General features: G+C 48.2%; 1 protein-coding gene across 1 annotated transcript in view; it reads left to right on the top strand.

Annotated features, from left to right (window-relative positions):
- Nucleotides 1-8,774, top strand: part of Otulinl (OTU deubiquitinase with linear linkage specificity like) — a 33,952-nt gene extending 25,178 nt beyond the window's left edge. Inside the window, exons 8-11 of the mRNA XM_045132164.1 lie at nt 422-571; nt 3,358-3,486; nt 6,586-6,840; nt 8,039-8,774. Coding sequence (XP_044988099.1) covers nt 422-571; nt 3,358-3,486; nt 6,586-6,840; nt 8,039-8,212 — 708 coding nt within the window. The 3' untranslated portion in view covers nt 8,213-8,774. The remainder of the gene's footprint in view (nt 1-421; nt 572-3,357; nt 3,487-6,585; nt 6,841-8,038) is intronic.
- Nucleotides 8,775-20,306: the final 11,532 nt, after the last annotated feature.

Here is a 20,306-nt window from a genome sequence, read left to right as displayed (position 1 = left end):
GTACAGTGAAGCAGGACGAGGCGGGCTTTATACGCACACGAGAGTCACTTTGAAATTACACGCATAGACATAATCTAGCGTTTCTTTTTACTAAATATTTTATTGATTTATTTGACAGACGGAGAGAGAGAGGCAGGAAGAGAGAGTGAGAGAGAGAGAGAGAATGGGCACACCAGGGCCTCCTAGACACTGCAGACAAACTCCAGACACGTGCGCCACCTTGGGCATCTGGCACAAGGGCACTCGGGCATCAACCGGGGTCCTTTGGCTTTGTGGGCAAGTGTCTTAACTGCTAAGCCATCTCTCCAGCCCAATCTATTGTTTCCTTTTTTCCTCTTTTTTTTTTGTGTGGGGGGGAACACTACCTCATTGGAAGCATAATTCTCTGGGGGGATTAATTAGATCTGTCTTATTCCCACAGGCCTATGAGGAGCTGTTTTGGAGGCACCATGTCAAATGCATTCGACAAGTAAAGAGAGATAACTACAACGCTCTCAGATCGGTGTTATTTCAGGTTTTCAGCCAGGGCCTTGCTTTTCCATCCTGGATGAAAGAAAAAGACATCGTTAAGGTATGACTTCACACCGGGAACGAGGGGATGCTCGCAGCAACTCGGGAGCGCCTGGTCACCTCTTGGTGGCTTTCTACTTGGAAGGTCATAAGACTGAGGGAGGTCACTTAGTCCACTCCTCTCTCTCGTCACTTTGCAAACAAGCCATGTAAGGCAGTCACAGTCTTGTTCGTTTGTTTTTAATGCTGCCATCTTTTCGGGGGGTGGGGATCTGTCTTCTGTAAGGTGGTTCAGTGAACCTCCCTTTTCGCTCTGTGCTTCAGTGGGTTTTCACAGCTGCTCCACTGCACGTTGCCCCAAGGTTCTCTCCTAGACCTTTGTCAGCAGTTATTCCCCGCAGGCCCCCATCTGGTTTCTGTGTCTGGCGTGGCTGTTTCCAGGGTCGCATACATGGGTCACCCAGCACTTGGCCTTGTGAATCTGGCTTCTTTTCCTTAGCCATGCGCTTGCGACTGTTGTCCCTGGTATTGCAGTTCGTGTCCGCATCCCGGTCTGCTCACTCCAGTCAAAGGACATGTGGGTCTGTTGGGCAACTGAGCACAAGGTTGCTGTGAGCAGTCCGCAGTCCTACACAAGATTTTATGACAGACGGTTATCCTCTCCTTGTGGGGCTCCAGGACTTATTTACGGTTAGATCCCTGCGGCTTTGGCAGGTGCACATTGAACTCTTGAAGGAGCCGCCGAGGTGAGTTCCTGCGTGAGTGTGTGTTCCCACCAGCTCCGTCCCGCATCCCTGGCACACATGCAGCCACCCCGTGCCCTTCCTGGCACCCTTGGAGGCGTGCACTGCATCGCTGGGCCTTGGCCCACTTCCCCAACGGGCGGTGCCGCCACACTGCCCTGTGCCCATGTGCGCTCCGTGTTCTCTCTTAGAATCTTCTGCCTATTTAAAAAAATATATTTATCTGCAAACAGAGAGAAAGAATGGGAGTGCCAGGGCCTCTAGCTGCTGCAGACATATTCCAGATGCATGCACAACTTTGTGTGTTTGGCTTTACATGGGTACTGGGGAATCGAACCCAGGTCCTCAGGCTGTGCAAGCAAGTGTCTTAACTGCTGAGCCATCTCTCCAGCCCTCTTTTGTCTACTTTTTATTGGATGTTATTTTCTTATTGTTGGGTTTTGAGAATTCTTTAGGTATTCTGAATTTAAGTGCTTTACCGGTAATGTGATTTATAGATAATTTCTCCCACTCTGTAGCTTGTTTATTATTTTCCTAACAGTTTATGGTATTGCATTCTTTTTTGTCTGTGTGTGTGTGTGTGTGTGTGTGTGTGTGTATGCATGTCCATGTGCATATCACAACGCCAATGTGCAGTCAGAGGCCATTCCTCTCCTTCTACCTTCTTTTAAAAAAACTTACTTACTTGCATGTGTGTATAAGTATGGATGCATATGCGTGTGCACCAGGGTCTCTTAACACCACTAACAAATTCCCATCTGACTTTACATGGGTGGCTGGGGAATGGAACCTGGGCCATCAGGCTCTTCAAGCAAAGAAGTTTTAGAAACTTTGAAACATCGAGCCACCCCCCCACCCCCACCCTGCCACCTTATTTTGGAGATAGGGTCTCTCGTTTTGCTGCTGAACAGGTCAGTCTAGCTCGCCTTTGAGCTTTGTACTATCCTGGCTCCACCTCCTGATGTTAAAAGTACATTGGGATTACAGAGGTGTGTGTCACTTTACAGCCAGATGTACGTGGGTGCTCAGGATTGAACTCCAGTCATTAGCCTTGCAAGCGAGCACCTTTAACCTTCAAACCAGCTCCTCAGCCCTGGTATCGCATTCTTGGAAAACAACTTGAACTTTTTCTTTTGAGGGCAATCTACCTCAGGATGGAGGATGGAGGAACAAAGAAATTGAAAGTATATGTTAAATACATGTTTGTAATAGTTCTGGTTAATCTAGTAAATGCTCAACAAATGCATGTAGTCTGCTCGCCCTGCTGCTGGTTACTATGGACAAAAAAGAAATAAATAAAATAGAAACTCCAGCCTTAGCCAGCTGAGTCATGTGGGAAAATGTGTTGGAAACCCACAGTGGACTAGATCTGTACAGGATACAGAATTTAATCCCAACAAGAGCCCTGTGTAATGAGCAGTTATTATCCTACACGTACAGTGGAAAATGAGATTATAAAGCTAAAACAATGACATACTGGCAAAGTGAGCTGTCAGGTGATTCCTGTTAGCAAAGCGTGAACATGGCTCACCATTCTATAACCTGCCGCCTCCTATCTCTACTACAAATGGTTCCAAAGGGTGACGTCAGGGAAGTATGGTGTTTTCCAAAAGGCTGTTTTCTGTGGACATAATTCTATATTTACGGTTTTTTAAATTGATTGCGAACTGAATAAGTAAGAACATAGTATAAAAATCATTTGAGGGCCTGGAGAGATGGCTTAGCGGTTAAGCGCTTGCCTGTGAAGCCTAAAGACCCTGGTTCGAGGCTCGATTCCCCAGGACCCACGTTAGCCAGACACACAAGGGGGCGCAGGAGTCTGGAGTTCGTTTGCAGTGGCTGGAAGCCCTGGCGCACCCATTCTCTCTCTCTGCTTCTTTCTCTCTGTCTGTTGCTCTCAAATAAATAAATAAATAAAATAAACAAAAAAGATCATTTGATCCACGCATATAAAACAGAGATGGCTGTGGGATTTTTACCTAACTGTTCTTGTAGTCTTGTGAACTGAACACGGCCGAGTGAGATGAGGGTGCTGCGGTGACGTATTCCTGAGCGCAGTGAACGTTGACTCACTACCCACTGTCGACGTCTACTTCCTTTTTAGCTTCCTGAAAAGCTGCTCTTCTCTCAAGGCTGCAACTGGATCCAGCAGTACAGTTTTGGACCCGAGAAGTATACAGGTCCAAACGTGTTTGGGAAGCTACGTAAATGTGTGGAGTTTTTGAAAATGCAGGTGAGTTCTTGGGGGGATGACGGCTCCTATTCCACAGGAGCCTGTTTTCTATAATGTCAAGCAGATCCCTTCACGTTGGGGGATGCAGCGCCTCCTGCTGGCCGCTGGTCCTTTTCTTGCCCAGCTCTTCTTTCTCTCCAGGGATGAGCTAGAGCAGCATTGGTTGTGGCAGCCCATCTACTGTGTTGAGCTTGGTTTCCCACAAAGATCTGGGCAAACTGTAGACAAAGCGCCCTGACATGCCCTTCTTCGTGCAGCCCGTCAGTAACTAGAGCTGGCACAGATGCCAAAACAGCCTTCTCGTAATCACACAGACCCGTGGTGACTAGAACGAGTGCCAGCCTACCACACACTGGCTGCCTCACCTGGGCAAGGACCTTTCTGAGCCATGGCTGTGTCTCTAAAGGGAGCCTGTGGGTGGCATGTATGCTGCATGGTTACCGTGAGAGGGTGTGTGCATCCACACCGAGTGCTTTGCCACCTGCCTGGTACACAGTGAGTCTGTCAGTGCTGTCCCTCTGGTCCCTGCTGGGATAGCCTTTGGCTGACCCAACTGTCCCAAACAGTTTTAGACAGCCAACTTGCTTGGTATTTTGTCTAATGGGTTGTTTTTGAAAAAAAAAATAGTTTTAAACTAGTTTCTTATAATAAAAGTAAACAGTGTATGTGGTGACGTAGACTTCAGGCTGCTTTAACGAGATAGTATAAACTGGGTGGTTTAAACACTTCTTTCTTGCGCTTGTGTAAACTGGAGGATTGGCAACAGGGGGCAGCAGGGAGTGGCATGTGCTGAGGGTTCATGTCCTGGCTTACAGGCAGGCGTTTGCTTGCAGTGTTACCACACAGCAGGAGAACTAGCCATCTCTCTAGGTTCTTACAAGGACACGATTCTACTTGTGGGACCCCGCCCGCGGGAACGAATCACAACCCCAAAGCCTCACCTTCGAATGCCGTCACCCTGGATTAGGCATTCATTGCATGAATTGGGGCAGGGACATTGACCTCCACTGCAGTATAGCTATGGCTGGCAAATCAGGGTCTGGGCAACTTTGTGCCAGCCTGTGGACTTGTGTGTGTTTGGACACCCAGAACCCACATGGATGCCAATGTGGTAGTGTGCACCTGTAACCCCGGTGCCCCCCGGTGCCCTGGAGGTGAAGACAGGTAGATCCTCAGGGCAAGCTGAGTAGCTGTAGCAGCCAAATTGAGACCCTGACTCTCAGTACGTGCGCTGGAGAGAGTGCAGTGGGGAGCGCACCTGCCTCTGCGCCCGTCCACACACAAGTCCACAAACAGACACACAAGAGCCAAGCGGTGTCGAAAGGCAAGCAATGGAAAACTACAGTTCTCTCATCTATTAATCTTTAACTTACTTGGAGTGCAAATTAGCACAACCACTGGAAATAAGTGTGAATGTTTTTGAGAAAAAATGGAAATGGATCTGCTGTATGACCAGCTATCCCCCCTTCAGGGCCTCAACCCTAGAGACTCCACACTCCACTGCAAAGACACTCGCTCAGTGTGCTTACTGCTGCTCTGTCCATAATGCCTAGACATGGGGCCAGCCTGGTGCTCATCCGCACATGCATGGGTACTGTGCTACACAGCAAAATTTTCACAATGGATTATTAACTTTGCAGGAAAATGAATCTGGAAAAAATTACATAAGCAAGGTGTCCCAAACTCAGAAACCCCCAAACTACATGTCCTTTTTCCACACATAGATCCCAGCATGTAATATCTATGAGTATGTGTATCAATTGAGGCAAACATGGGCAAAACCTAAAAAGGTAAAATGCTGAGTGAGAGCCAGTAAAAAGAGATAAGGGCTGGGAGAGATGGCTCAGCGGTTAAGGCACTTGCCTGCAAAGCCTAATGACCTGAGTTCAGTTCCCCAGGACCCATGTAAAGCCAGATGCATAAAGTGGTGCGTGCATCTGGAGTTAGCTTGCAGCGGCTGGAGACCCTGACATGCTCATTTTCTCTCTCTCTGTTTCTATTCGTAAATAAATAAAAACATAATAAAAAGAGAGAGAGGAAAGGGGTAGGGAAGAGAAGGAAGAGACAGTGTGACATGTAAAAATAAAGAAATGTGTGAACATGTAAACAGGCATGTGTAAACATGTAAACAAAGGCACCTGACATGTAAACATGGGTAAACATAAACAGCAGTGTGTAAACATGTAAGCGCCAAGGAGAGGGGAGACAGAGGAAGACAGGGCTTGAGGGTGATGAAGGAGTAAAAAAGTATTTGAGCTGGGCGTGGTGGTGCACACCTTTAATCCCAGCACTCGGGGGGCAGAGGTAGGAGGAGTGCCGAGAGTTCGAGGCCACCCTGAGACTGCATAGTGAATTCCAGGTCAACCTGGGCCAGGGTGAGACCCTACCTCGAAAAACCAAAAAAAAAAAAAAAAAAGAAAAGAAAAAGAAAAAGAAAAACAACAACAACAAAAGTATTTGAAATTGTGATAGCATCAGAAAGTCCAAAATCTTAAACCTCCAAAGTTCGTTTGTACAGAAAAAAATGAGTGCTCAGAACACTGACTCTAAATGGCTTGCCCAATTTTCCGATTTATCACCTGATTTCAACCTAAGAGATCTGTAAGTCCTAAAGTAAGACATTTTTAAGTTGCCTTCCCCAGCCTGGCCTGGCCATGAGGACCTGTAGGCCCAGCTCTGCAGCGGTCACCCAGGAGAGTCTGGGCTTCCCGGTCTGGCTGCTGATGAAAGCACAGCCCCACATGCAGTGAGAGACTCTGACTCGGGGGGGGGGGGGGGGGGGGGGGGGGGGAAGCTGGAAGAGCCATAGAGGGGAGTCCCCGCGTCCTCCCCTGACCTGGGCATGTGTGAGCACGGGCTCACACATCTGCACACACATGTGCTCACGGCGTGCGTGCATGCCACACACCATATTCTGTATGCACTACGCACAGCTGTGCCACAAGATAGCTAAAATGCAAAGTACTTGGCAGACTTTTAGCAAGTACCAGCAGCAGTATGTCCCAAAAAACGACGCATAGGTTTCACACTAGGGATAAAGATCAAGGGAAGCTGGGCCCTGGCCTGTGCGTGCGCGTGCGCTCCCCGATGTCTTTGCAGTGGGCCGAGCTGAGCGCCATCAGGGACCCGCGCCGGCGGGGAGGCGCGTGCGGCGCGCTGTTCGCCGACGCGGCGCTGGAGCGCAGGCTGCTGGAGGCCGTGAAGTTCCTCGTGCTGTACCGCGTCACCGAGGCCCACGAGCGCGCGAGCGGCGGCCCCTTCCGCCGCCTCTTCGCCCGGGAGTCGTCGGCGGACCCCTTGAGCTTCATGATAAATCACCTGAACGCCATAGGCGACACGTGCGGACTCGAGCAGGCGAGTGGGGCAGAGTCGGCCCAAGGCCGCCGGGGGTCTCCGGGGTGGTCCCGCAGAGGTCGAACCTCCACGCAGGCGTGGCTTCCGACCTCGCCCGCCCCGGTGCAGACGCGCTGCCCTGTGCCCGGGCTCGGAGGGTGCTGGCTCTCGAAGCCACGCCCGCCAGCCAGGTGCTGGCCGGGAAATGCAGTGGAAGAGCCACGTTACCCCAGAAAGCATTTGATGACCTAATGCAAGCAATTAGGTTAGCAATATTTCTCCCTGCTGTGATAGAGGACTTCTGTTTGTTTTCCTACAGGGTGAACCAGTATGTGTGTGTGTGTGTGTGGTGTGTGCAATGTGTATATGTGTTTGTATGCATGTGGGCATGTGTGTGTGCCTGAGGTTGAACTCAGGTGTGTTTCTCCCTGGCCCCTGCTTTTTTCCAAGGTAGGGTCTCACTCTAGTCTAGGTGGACCTGAAACTCAGTCCGTGGTCCCAGACTGGCCTCGAACTCACTGTGAGCCTTTTACCTCTGCCTTCCAAGTGCTGGGATTGAAGGCGTGCTCCAGGCGTCTTTCGTTATTACCCTCCTCCTCCTTTTGTTGAGGTGGTGCCTCACTGAACCCAGAATGCCCCTGTATGGGCACACAAGCTAGCCACCTAGCCCTGGGCACCCTCCTGTGCCCATCTCCCACACTGGGGTTACAGACGTGTGCCCCTGCACCCAGCATTCTGCATGGGTTCTGGGGGTGCAAACACGGGTCCCCCAGCTTCCACAGCAACATGCCATCGCCGAGCCGCTTCCCAGCCCTTACCTGACATGTTAGACCAAAGTGATTTTAAAATGAGATCAAACTGGTTAAAAGAATGCAATTTTTAGTATCTCTCCATCTCTTCCTCCCTGTCCCCTGTCCCGCGTGGGTGTAGACCTCACAGTGTAGTCTGCCTGGCAGTCCTCCTGCCTCAGACTGAAGAGCTGCGATCATGGGTGTGAGCTACGCCTGGCCTGAACATTCCTGTCTTTGTCTACATGACTTTTTCCTGATTTCTTCAGGCTAGCAGTGTTCTTTCTGTTGCCCCTGCCCACGTATTTTATGAGTGTGTCTTTAAGCAAGTGGGCCTTTTCATAAACGGTGGAGACCCCGCCCCGCGGCGGGGTGGGGGGTGTGAGTGTGAGGACGTGGGCTTACGGCCTCTCCCCCCCTCCCTCCCCCAGATCGATATGCTTATACTCGGATCCTCCCTCGAGCTGAAGATAAAGGTGTTCCGGCTGTTCAGGTTCAACTCCAGCGACTTCTCGGTCTGCTACCCAGAGGAGGCGCTCAGGGAGTGGCCGGAGATCTCCCTGCTGACGGAGGATGACCGTCACTACCACATCCCTGTCTTCTAGGTCTGCTGTGGACTGCACCTGGCCCTCAGCAAGGACAGGGGGCACACTTGCCAGTGACCCCTTCCGAAGCAGCCAAGCCGGGGTGCAGGAGCGCGGGCGCGGTTTCCCGTCTCGCTGGGCGGGGGGGTCCTCTGCAGCTCTGGTGTGCCGGGGTCGGGGTTGACCGTGTTCCTCTGATCACTTCACACAGTGGCATGCCTTAAGACACAGGACACTTAATAAGGACAAAAACAGGAAAATGGCTGGGCACGGTGGCGCACGCCTTTAATCCCAGCACGTGGGCGGCTCAGGTAGGAGTATGGCTGTGCAATGTAGGTCAGCCTGAGACTGATTCCAGGTCAGCCCGGCCGGAGCGAGACCCTACCTTGAGAAAACAAAACAAAACAGGAAAATGCTTAGAAGAAAACGAGTAGGGAAAATGGCCTGGGACGCAGGACTTTCTTTATCTGCCTCTGTTGTCGTCATGAAGAGCCTCGGCCTCAGCCGGGTGTCATAAATAAACATGCCCCAGCCTATAAGAGCTACCTTCCTGGGAGGCCTCGTGCTGTGACAATGTCCTAGAGGCACTCGAGTTCATACCAGTGTGTGTGCATGTGCATGTGTTTACATATTCACAAATATATACATGTACAGAACATGTGCACATACGTGTTTACATATACACAAATATACACATACATACACAACATGTGTATGCATATGTGTTTTCAAATACACGAATATATAAACACACATGTATACAACCACTGTTTTGTAATATTGTATAGTTCATTTTATATCTGCATTTTTGGTCCTTTTGGATCTGGCCATCTCAATAGATTTTATTTAGATAAAAGAAAATAAATTCTGCAGTGTAAAGCAACTGAGTGGCAGATGTCTGAGCTGTCATAAGAATATGCTGCTGTGTTGCTGGGTGTGGTGGAGCATGCTTCTAATCCCAGCACTGGGGAGGTCAAGGTAAGAGGATCGCCATGAGTTCAAGGCCAGCCTGGGATGACAGAGTTTCAGATTAGCCTTGGCTAGACTGAGAGCCTACCTTGAAAAAACAACAACAAAATTAACCTATGGTACATTTAATGTACATTCACACTTGTATTTCATATGTAGAATTTCCGTGTGATTGGCTGACTGATGCTGCAAACAAACCAGTTTGTGTCCTCATTGCAGAGCCTGTGAGCACATGAAGTTAAATGGCAAAAGAGAATTCGCGTTTTCACCAGACACTGAGCAATGAGGGCAAGGCCTCTGTCTTACGATCTCACAAGGTTGGTGCTGACCAAGACAGAGTGGTGGGTGTGCCCTTCGAGCACACAGGGCAGCACTGTTTGCAGTCCTGATGTGGGGCCCTCCCCCTTCTCTTTTTCTCTTAATTTATTTTTTATGATTAATTTCCATGATTATAAACAGTATCCCATGGTAATGCCCTCCCTCCCCCCACTTTCTCCTTTGAAACTCCATTCTCCATCATATCCCCTCCCCCTCTCAATCAGTCTTTTATTTTGATGTTTTGATCTTTTCCTCCTATTATGATGGTCTTGTGTAGGTAGTGTCAGGCACTGTGAGGTCATGGATATCCAGGCCATTTTGTTTCTGGAGGAGCACGTTGTAAGGAGTCCTACCCTTCCTTTGGCTCTTACATTCTTTCCGCCACCTCTTCCACAATGGACCCTGAGCCATGGAAGGTGTGATAGAGATGTTTCAGTGCTGAGCACTCCTCTGTCACTTCTTCTCAGCACCATGGTGCCTTCTGAGTCATCCCAAGGTCGCTGCCATCTGAAAAGAGAAAGCTCTCTAATGAAAAGGTGTGAGTAGCATTAATATATGGGTAAGAGAAGTTCTTACTGGGCAGTTTGGTGAGCACAGTACATACATTCAGCCATATGCTAGCTGATGTTACACTCCTAGGGCTCATGACTACCCCTGTTGTAGTTCAGTATCAGGGATATATTCCCTCCCATGGAGTGGGCCTCTCATCCAATTAGAGAGCAGCTAGTTTCCCCCATAACAGATGTGCCACTATTGCACCCATTGACTCATTTGGCCTGACTCACCAAACTTTAGGCTTGCAGTGTCTATTGTTGTTATCTCCACTGGTGATTTCTCTCTCTCCCATTCAGCTGTATGCAGTGTGGCTTTTTCCAGCTTTTTGTCATCTGTTCTACAGAGAGGAGGATTTCAGCCCAGCTCCAGCAGGATTCCTCAGTGGCCTTGCAGCCCTGGCATGTCCCCCCTTTTCTTCACTGGCTGGTGCTTAGGCAGTACAGTCTTTCAGGGACATCTTGTTACATCTCTGTTTCTTTTCTTTCTTTTTTTTTTTTTTAATTTATTTGAGAGTGACAGACACAGAGAGAAAGACAGATAGAGGGAGAGAGAGAGAATGGGCGCGCCAGGGCTTCCAGCCTCTGCAAACGAACTCCAGACGCGTGCGCCCCCTTGTGCATCTGGCTAACGTGGGACCTGGGGAAGCGAGCCTCAAACCAGGGTCCTTAGGCTTCACAGGCAAGCGCTTAACCGCTAAGCCATCTCTCCAGCCCCATCTCTGTTTCTTAACAAACACCTTCCATGAGTTCCTCTCTCCCCCAGCGTGGTACACGGGCTTCAGCATGTCTGCAGGTGTCTCAGCAAACTGGGATATTAATGTCTCTGTACTCTGAACTTTAACTCAGAAGGTGCAAGGACCAGGAGGCCTGACAAGTAGGCCCTTGCAGGGGCCCAGCGTGTCCCGATGGTCAGCACTGCGTCTAAGCTGACTTTCGTCTTGAAAATAGTCTGACACGTTTTCATTTCCCACAAAGTTACAGCTGGAACTGAGGGACGGATCCTCTGGCCTTGAGGGATGGAGGTTAATCTGGAGGCTCTGTTGGCCTGATTGTCGTTACTGTCTCCTTGTGGGACAAAACACCCAGCCAAAACATCTGTTGGGATGAAAAGGCTTATTTTGCCTTATGGTCTCAAGGAGAAACTTTCTGATTGCAGGGAAAAGATGGTAGAGCAGAGGCTGGACCTCACAATCTTGCCACTGCAGCTGACAGAAACTGCCAAGAGAGTGAGCTGAGTTCTGGCAAGGGCCACCTGGCTTTAACACCCCTAGCCATGCCCCCAGGAATGCACCTCCTGCAGCAAGGATCCACTTCCAGAACTGCCACCAGCTGGTGACCAAGTACGTGAGTTTATGGGAGACGCTGAATTCAAACAACTGCCCCACCAGTGCAGCCAAAGGGGTTCCTTTGAGGTGAAAGAAGGAACCCTAAGAGTGTCAGCATTGGAGGAGAGTGAAAGATGGAAGAAGGCATCATTGTTGGCTTTGCAGATGGAGGAAGGGGCCGCGAGTAAAGGAGTGCCTGAGGCCTGTGGGAGCTGGAAAAGGCTGGGAGACAGAACCTCTCTTTGTGCCCCCGGAAGGGGGATGACCCTGCTAGAACCTGGTTTTCAGCCCACTGAGATCTGGGCCAGAATTTTTAACCTCCAACCCTGTACCTCACAGAGTAATAGTTTTGAATGTGAACCTCTGTTTGAGGTGGGCTGTTGGAGCAGCAGCAGAAAGCTAGTATTACCAGCCAGTCTTTCGGAGGTACTTTACTTGCCTGTTTTCAATAAATACAAAAGAATTTTAGGATCTTGCTAATGACTATCACTTCAAATCCCTTCCTAACAAGTAAGTGATTAACTTGACCAGGTGCTTGTCAGTAACATGCTCTTGCATGGTTGCATTATTTCTTCAATAGGTAAAAAAGCTATATTAGCTGGGTGTAGTGGCACACACCTTTAATCCCAACACTTGGGAGGCAGAGGTAGGAGGATCACTGAGTTTGCGTGAGTGAGTTCCAGGTCAGCCTGGGCTAGACCCTACCTTGAAAAACACACACACACACAAAAACAAAAAACAAAAACAAAAAAAGAAGCCAGGCATGGTCGCACATGCCTTTAATTCCAGCACTTGGGAAGCAGAGGTAGGAGGATTGCTGTGAGTTCAAAGCCACCCTGAGTTTACATACTGAATCCAGGTCAGCCTGGGCTAGAGTGAGACCCTACCTCGAAAAAAAAAAAAAAGTGAGGACTAGGGAAATGGCTGCTTTGGTAAGAGAACTTATGCAAGAATGAAGACCCAGGTTTGACTCCCAGCACCGATGTAAAAGGCAAAGAGAGGCTGTGCACATCTGTAACTAACCCCAGGTCGGAGGGCTGCAGAGAGGATTGTAGGAGCTTCTTGGTCAGCCAGTCTAGCTGAAAATATGGAGAGCTCCAGAGTCAGTGAGAGATCTTGTCTCAAGGAAATAAGGCAGAAGGATGAGATAGGAGGACACTGTGGTCGTCAGGATTGCATTGCTGGCAGAAATCACCCAACTAAGAGCAGCTTTTGGGAAAGAAAAAAAAAAAGGAGGGCATATTTTGGCTTACAGGCTCAAGAGAAAGCTCCATGATGGCAGGGGAAAATTATGGCATGAACAGACAGTGGACATCACCCCCTGGCCAACATCAGGTGGACAACAACAACAGGAGAGTGTGCCAAACACTGGCAAGGGGGAAACTGGCTATAATACCTATAAACCCGCCCCCAACAATACACTGCCTCTAAGAGGTGTTAATTACTTCCCAAATCTCCATCAGCCGGGAACCTAGCATTCAGAACACCTAACTTTAGGGGGGACACCTGAATCAAATCTCTGGCCCCCATAAACTGATAACCATGCATGATATAAAATATAATATATATATATAATAAATATATATAATAAATAATATATAATGCATTCATCCAACTTTAAGTCACCATAATTTTTATCAATCCCAATGATGTTCAAATATCCCCATAATCCAAGGTCTTTAAACTGAAGCATTATACCAAAAAGTTCCCCCAAAAACCCATAATGGCACAGAATACACATTCACACTGCAAAAGATGGCATTGGGCACAGCAAAGAAATATTCAACCAATACAAGATTTAAACCAACATCAAACTCTGTAGCTTCAAGTCCAAGAAATTTAGTCAGTGACAAGTCTCCCAGTCTGATAATTCTAACCAACAACAAGTCTCTGGCTTTCCAATTCTGCCCCTCCAGCTAGGCTACTCACAGCCCTGGTAAACTTCATCGGGGCCGGCAGCTTTCCTTAGCAGCCATCTCGTGGTCCCAGCACCTACATTGAGTCTCCACTGCAATCCACAGTTCATCCTCATGGCCCCATGGGGTCTCCATGAAGGCAACCAGCAAACCTGCTTTCCACTGCCCATGGCCATTTCCAAAACACAAGACCATGTTGCAAATTCCATGACTCTCTCTTTCCTGCATTTCTTATACTCCATAATACCAGGTAGGTTTCTGATTTGTTAATCCAGGGGGCAAATAAAGCAGACTTTGAAGAACAGGACACACCTTGATCACTCAGGCCCCTTCAAAAGAGTCTACATTTTTCTTGTTGCCCCAGTGCAGGTCAGCTGACCCAATCTCAAAGGTTGTAATCTTTCATAAAATTGCAGCTGAATAGGCAGAAGTTTTAGGACAAAGATTTAATTTCTGTGCAATATCCCTCTGCTCACACCAGTCCATTTCTATGCAATGCCACCCTGCACAGCTTCTCAGGACACAGCCATAACAGCAAGGCTCTCAAACTGCTTCTAGCCCAGTACAGACAAAGCTCTTTCTCACCCTCATAAACCAAACCTCACAGTCCATAGTTCTTACTGCATTCTGGCCTTTCAGCTCTGAGCAGAATAGTCCATCAAGCTGTACTTACAGCACTGCAAGGCATCTCTTAGGCCAAAGTTTCAAATCCTGCCACATTCCTCTTGAAAATCAGCTCCAAAAGGCCAAAGCCACACAGTCGGGTGTCTAGCAGCAATGCCACTCTTGGTACCAACTTTACTGTTGAAGTTAGGTCCGCATTGCTTGCAAAAATCACCCAACCAAGAGCAGCTTTTGGATTAAAAGGGTTTATTTTGGCTTACAGATTCAAGAGGAAGTGCCATGATGGCAGAAGAAAACGTTGGCATGAGCAGAGGGTGGACATCACCACCTGGCCAACATCTGGTAGACAATAGCAAAAGGAGAGTGTGCCAAACACTGGCAAGGGGACACTGGCTATAGCACCATAAGCCCCCCTCCAACAATACACTACCTCCTGGAGGTGTTAATTCCCAAATCTCCATCCGCTGGGAACCTATCATTTAGAATACCTAAGTTTATTGGGGACACCTGAACCAAACCACCGCAGACACCTATGTCTGCACAAACGTGCACATGCATTCTTACAACACACACAGTGGCATATACATATCACTAAAAATAAAATACCACACAGATTGAGGAAGACCATTGACATTGGCCTTTGCCCTCCACTTGCATGTACCCACAAGTGCATACACACACACACACACACATACACACACACACACATACACACACACACACACACACACACACAATTAGTGAAGCAAGATTAAGGTGTGTGGCATTACCTTGACATCCACCCACTACAGCAGTTCTCACTCAGCTTTTTGTTTTGTTTTGTTTTTCGAGGTAGGGTCTCACTCTAGCCCAGGCTGACCTGGAATTCACTATGTGGTCTCAGGGTGGCCTCAAATTCATGGTGATCCTCCTGCCTCTGCCTCCCAAGTGCTGGGATTAAAGACATGTGCCACCACGCCCACTCTGACTTAACTTTTACAGCCTTTCCTGCGTGGACATGTCTATGGCTTTGCATGAACCCTGCCGTGTAGTTGGCATTGTCAGAAGCAACCCCAGTGTGGTGTTGCTGTGACCAAGGAAGCATGAGCCTTTCCTGTCCTGTTCCTAAGTAGACATGGTCTCGCCTACTGCAGGCTGCTCTCATTCACAGTTAGAGAATCACTGCTCTGAACTTTGGGCTCCAGCTAAACTACCTGGGTATTAGTTTGAACGCATATCCCCATAGACTCATCTTCAACAGTAATTTTCTTTTTTTAAAAAAGTATTTTGAGCCAGGCATGGTGCTTCGGAACAGTGCCTGGATATGAGATGGCCATTGCGTCATGACCTCACAGCTGCTGTCTTTACCTGCGCAGTATTGGGCCTTTGATATGTCTGAATGATGGAGGAAAATGAAATAATTGACATCAACATAGAAAAGGGGGATGGAAAGATGGCTCAGTGATTAAAGGCTCTTGTTTGCAAAGCCTGAAAGCCTGGATTCAATTCCCCACCACCCACATAAAGCCAGATGCATGGTGACAGTGTTTCATTGTGAAATACTGGTTTTATTGTGGGTGAATGGAGAAGACAAACATTTTTTTTTTTATTTGAGAGTGACAGACACAGAGAGAAAGACAGATAGAGGGAGAGAGAGAGAATGGGCGCGCCAGGGCTTCCAGCCTCTGCAAACGAACTCCAGATGCATGCACCCCCTTGTGCATCTGGCTAACGTGAGACCTGGGGAACCGAGCCTCGAACCGGGGTCCTTAGGCTTCACAGGCAAGTGCTTAACCACTAAGCCGTCTCTCCAGCCCAAACATTTTTATCTCTTATCAGAAGCTACCTTAGCAACAATTAAATGTGCTGGGGAGACTCAAAGTGCACTCCCAGCACTGGAGCATATTTGATCCATATTTACTCATCAAGTGGCCAATGAACAGAATCCATTCTCCACTCCCTTCATATCTCAACGTGGTGTGCACGAAATGCTTCAATGTGCTGGAGAGACCCTTTCCACTGTAGCTACAGCTTTGTTTGCCCTTTCTGTGTGTCTTCATACGTGCATGTTCCTGTGCGCCACAGAAAATGGGGACACCCCGGGATTCCTTTCTAAAACTAGGTGGGAAGTGGCTTTTCCCTCTCAAAAACTGTGCTGAGGCAGTGTCTTTTAAACTGGCCATGGTGAAGGATGAGCTTTTGTGTTTTCCAGTCTTTGAAGATCTTAGGCACTTTAGTAAGAACAGCGCAATGCTACGCAAAGGTCAGGTTGCTACGGAAACTTTAAAGTGCTGTACTTGATCACTGTAGATTAGAACCAAACACGTCACATGATGTCCCTGACTTACAGACCAAACGTCACTAACGGAAATAAGACTCTGAGCAAGAATCAGTAGATCCTAGTGTTTCTGTCCTGGTGATTGAAATTTGCCCAGAATGAAAGAACAGAGGCATTGTTTGTGTGTGTGTGTGTGAAAGAGAGAGAGAGAGAGAGACTGTGGAGTCACTCAGAGACTCCCAACTGAGATGAACGGAGGCTGGAACCTCTGTAACTCATGCCCTTGATGGAGGGGATATGAGCTGCGCCCGAGGAAAGGATGTCTTTCCTACCACCAAGGTTTCGATTACTGGCCAAGTTCTGAACATGAGGGCATCTTTTCCTAATTTGCACAAAGGTCTATTGGCAGGAAGTCCCATCTTGGGGCTCTGTGGGATACACCACTACAAAGCACACCCTTGTAGAAAGGCGATAATTTGCTTTTTACAAGGATCAGAGATTGCTCCACTTCCTCCAAGAAAGCAGCAAGGCCGCAGTTTGACTTTGCAATGTGATTATTATCACATTTTATTTTTCCTAGACTTCAAGCTCCTTGTAGGGCAAGATGTAGGTATTACTGTGGCTAGAACTGTGCCCAGATAAATGCCAAAGGAATTTCAAATTTCAAATTGATGGGATTGGAGGGATGGCTCAGCTGTTCAAGGCACTGGCTTGCAAAGTCTCCCAATTCCCCAGCACCCATGTCAAGCCAAATGCAAAGTGAAGCATGTATTTGGAGTTAGTCTGTATCAGCAAGAGGCCCTGGCACACTCATTTTCTCTCTCTCTCTCTCTCTCTCTCTCTCTTTCTCATAAATAAATAAATATTTTAAAAATAAACTTGGGATTATTTCCCTACAAAATTTCTGTTCATTCATCTAGGATTTGAACAGAACAAGTTTTTAGTTGTAGTTCTGGGAAGAGAAAAACTTGAAAGTTAATGATTTCTGTGACGTATTCATCAAATCACTATGGTACGTAGAATGGACGCAACAAGTCAAACCAAGTTTTGCAAATATTATATCCTAGTGAGGTTAAAATTAGCCAGAGCCATTACATTCACTCAGAAATATGACTCATAACGGAGTGTTATTTGACGGAGCCACAGTCTCTTATGAAGGACCGGAACTTGAATACAGTCGAAAGACCCACACTGCATGTTCCGCAGCCTCTAGAAGAGGCCCAAGCCAGCTGCCCCAGGTTGTAAATGTGACATTTGCTCAGGCTGATGTGGCAAACAGGAATCAAAAGCAAGGTCATGGGCAGCCTGACTTGAGCCATGGAAGGAAGGAACACGAGTCCTATAGGACGGTTACCAAAGTCAGAGGCACAGTAGGCCCTGCCCAGGTGGAAAAGTAAGATCAGGGAACGTGAAGCTGTCTCTGACACAGGAAAGCCACTGCTCGCGGCAAGCGGGGTGGTAGAGCGCTTTGAACTGCAGCCTTTGCCAGACTCTATTAGCCTGCACGAGCCTATCCGTCCTTGGTTTTCTGGCAGTCGTGACGCTCCCTGGACAAATTCTACTTGCTTGACTTCTGCAGGCCTCAAAGATGGTGTGGCTGATGAGGAGGCCCAGGTTAAATGCCTGCACTGAGGGCTTTGAACATGCTTGTGACTTCCAGTTTGCTATGTATTCGTGTATGCGTGGCGTGTGTTCACGTGTGCAGGTGTTCTTTGCATGTATGTGTGAGGACAGAGGTTGATGCTGGTGTCTTCCTCAGTCCATCTCTACCTTAGCTGAGGCAAGGGCTCTTTCTTGAGCCCACAGCTCGCTGATGGGGCGAGTGTGCTCCAGGGATCACCTTCTCTGCCTCCCTGGTGTTGGGATTACGGTGGGCTACCTTCCCCCCACCCCGCCCCACCCAGGGATCCAAACCCGCGTCCTCACATTGGTGCGGCAAACACTCATCCTGAGCCACCTTCCCAGCCCCTCTGTATTTTCATGAGTGGCAAATGTTTCTGAGCTTAATTTTATGATTAGTGGGAACTCTTTCCTCACCCTTGCTAAATATTTGCTTGAACTGCAATGAGGATGAGCTCGGGATGGTGAAGGAAGATACATGCAGAGACGAGCAGGCAGGATGCACGGCCCGTCCTTGCTGAGCATTGTCCGGGGCCTATAAAGTCAAGGTCTCCAGCTGCCTCTCAGCCCACAAGATGACTCTGTTTCTCTCTCCTTCCTTTCTTCATCTCTCCTCGGCACAGTTCCTTCTCGCTGTCTCCCACTCCTCATGCCTGGCAGGCAAAGGCCCTGCTGCAACTGAAAGGGACTAAATCTTCGTCCGCTAGTTCCGGTTCCCAGAAGTGAGATGGGAATGGTCATCAGCCTGTGGTCTCAAACCACAAACATGTCTCCGTCCAGGCATCTGTAGCCAGAGCACAGGAAGGGGTCCCTGCAGTGCAGATTTTGAGGTCTTTTTTTTTTTTTTTCTGAGGTAGGGTCTCACTCTGGTCCAGGCTGACCTGGAATTAACTCTGTAGTCTCAGGGTGGCCTTGAACTCACGGCTATTCTCCTACCTCTGCCTCCCGAGTGCTGGGATTAAAGGCGTACGCCACCACGCCCGGCAAGGTCTTTTTTTTTTTATTGAGCTTTTTCCCAGCTCAGGTTACCTGAGTAGCTTTTCCTGGGGGCTTTCTTAGTGAGTAATTAACGTCACTGGGAGTCACCCAGTCCGCATCCTTGGTGGTGGGAAGTTTATCATTTCTGCTCAGAGAATCAGAGACAGCTGGCCCCTCAGCACAAGTCTCGGTGTGGCCGACATACAAAGTGGCCCTTATGGGGCAGTGGGAGGAGATGGAAGGACGGGGGTATGGTGGCCAGGTGACGCCCTTCCTGGCAGGTTTGCTGTTGGTCACACAAGCAGAGAAGGTGATTGTGTGTTTTCAGCATGCTGACAGAGGGCCCGTAAGTTCCACTGCAGAATATTAATAGAAGATAGGAGCTGGGCGTAGTGGCGCACGCCTTTAATCCCAGCACTCAGGTGGTAAAGGTAGGAGGATCACTGAGAGTTCAAGGCCACCCTGATACTACATAGTGAATTCCAGGTCAGCCTGGGCTAGAGCAAGACAGTACCTTGAAAAGACCAAAAAAAAAAAAAAAATAGAAGGTTACATTTCTTTTTTGTTCTCTAAACCTAACTTTAGCACATTTTCAGCCACCCTTTTATCCTACAAGTGGGTAGCTCTGCTTAAGAAGCATTAGAAAGCCCCTGAGATGGGCTGGAGAGATTGCCCATGGCTAAGGTGCTTGCCTGCAAAGCCAAAGGATCCAGGTTAGATTCCCCAGGATCCATGTAAGCCAGATGCACAAAGAATTCGTTTGCAGTGGCTAAACACTCTGATGCGCCCATTTTCTCTCTCTGCCTCTTTTGGCCCTTTTTTTCCCTCTCTCTCTCAAATAAAGTAAAAAAAAAAAAAATTTAATTAAAGCCCCTGAAACTGTGAGCCAAAAGAAATCTTTCCTCCCTTAAGTTGCTTCTGTAAGATATTTTTTGATAGCAATTACAAAAACCACTAATAAATCTACTTTTACATTTTGGAATGAAAAAAATATTGACAACATAAAAACCTGTATCTAGCAGATAAGTCCTTCTAAAATTTCACTTTAGGATGAAGTAAAAGCTTACAAAACAAATGTCAGCAAGAGGCCTTGTCACCACCAGCCCCACTCTGTGAGGAATGCTGAAGGGAGTTACTCTGCACTTGGGGACTCCCAGCTGTGGGCGAGCTTTTCCCTTAGTTGGGCTCCGGCCAAGGCCCAGCCGGTTTGAGCCGAGGGGAGGTCCCGGCCCTTGCTCTGCACATGAGCTCTTGATCCCCTTCAGATCCCTACACGTCAGGAACACCTTGAACTTTCTTTTCTCCTTTTTCCTTCCACGGTTTTCCCAAGCCCTTCATGTGGGATCTCTAGCCACATGGGTGCCTTTCCTTGGCTCTGTACTTCCCTCAATAAATATAATAATTTAATAATAAAAAGAAAGCATTTTGGCAAAGGAAGAATAAACCAGATGGAAATGTTTCTGCACAAAGAATGAGGCACGTAAGAAATGGTAACTGCGGGGCTGGCGAGATGGCTCAGTGGATAAAGTGCTTACCACACAAGCGTGAGGACCT

Source organism: Jaculus jaculus, chromosome 13, assembly GCF_020740685.1.
Source record: "Jaculus jaculus isolate mJacJac1 chromosome 13, mJacJac1.mat.Y.cur, whole genome shotgun sequence".
Classification (NCBI taxonomy): Eukaryota; Metazoa; Chordata; class Mammalia; order Rodentia; family Dipodidae; genus Jaculus; species Jaculus jaculus.
Note: the sequence above shows the minus strand (reverse complement) of the source record. Positions and strands in the feature narration are given on the sequence as shown.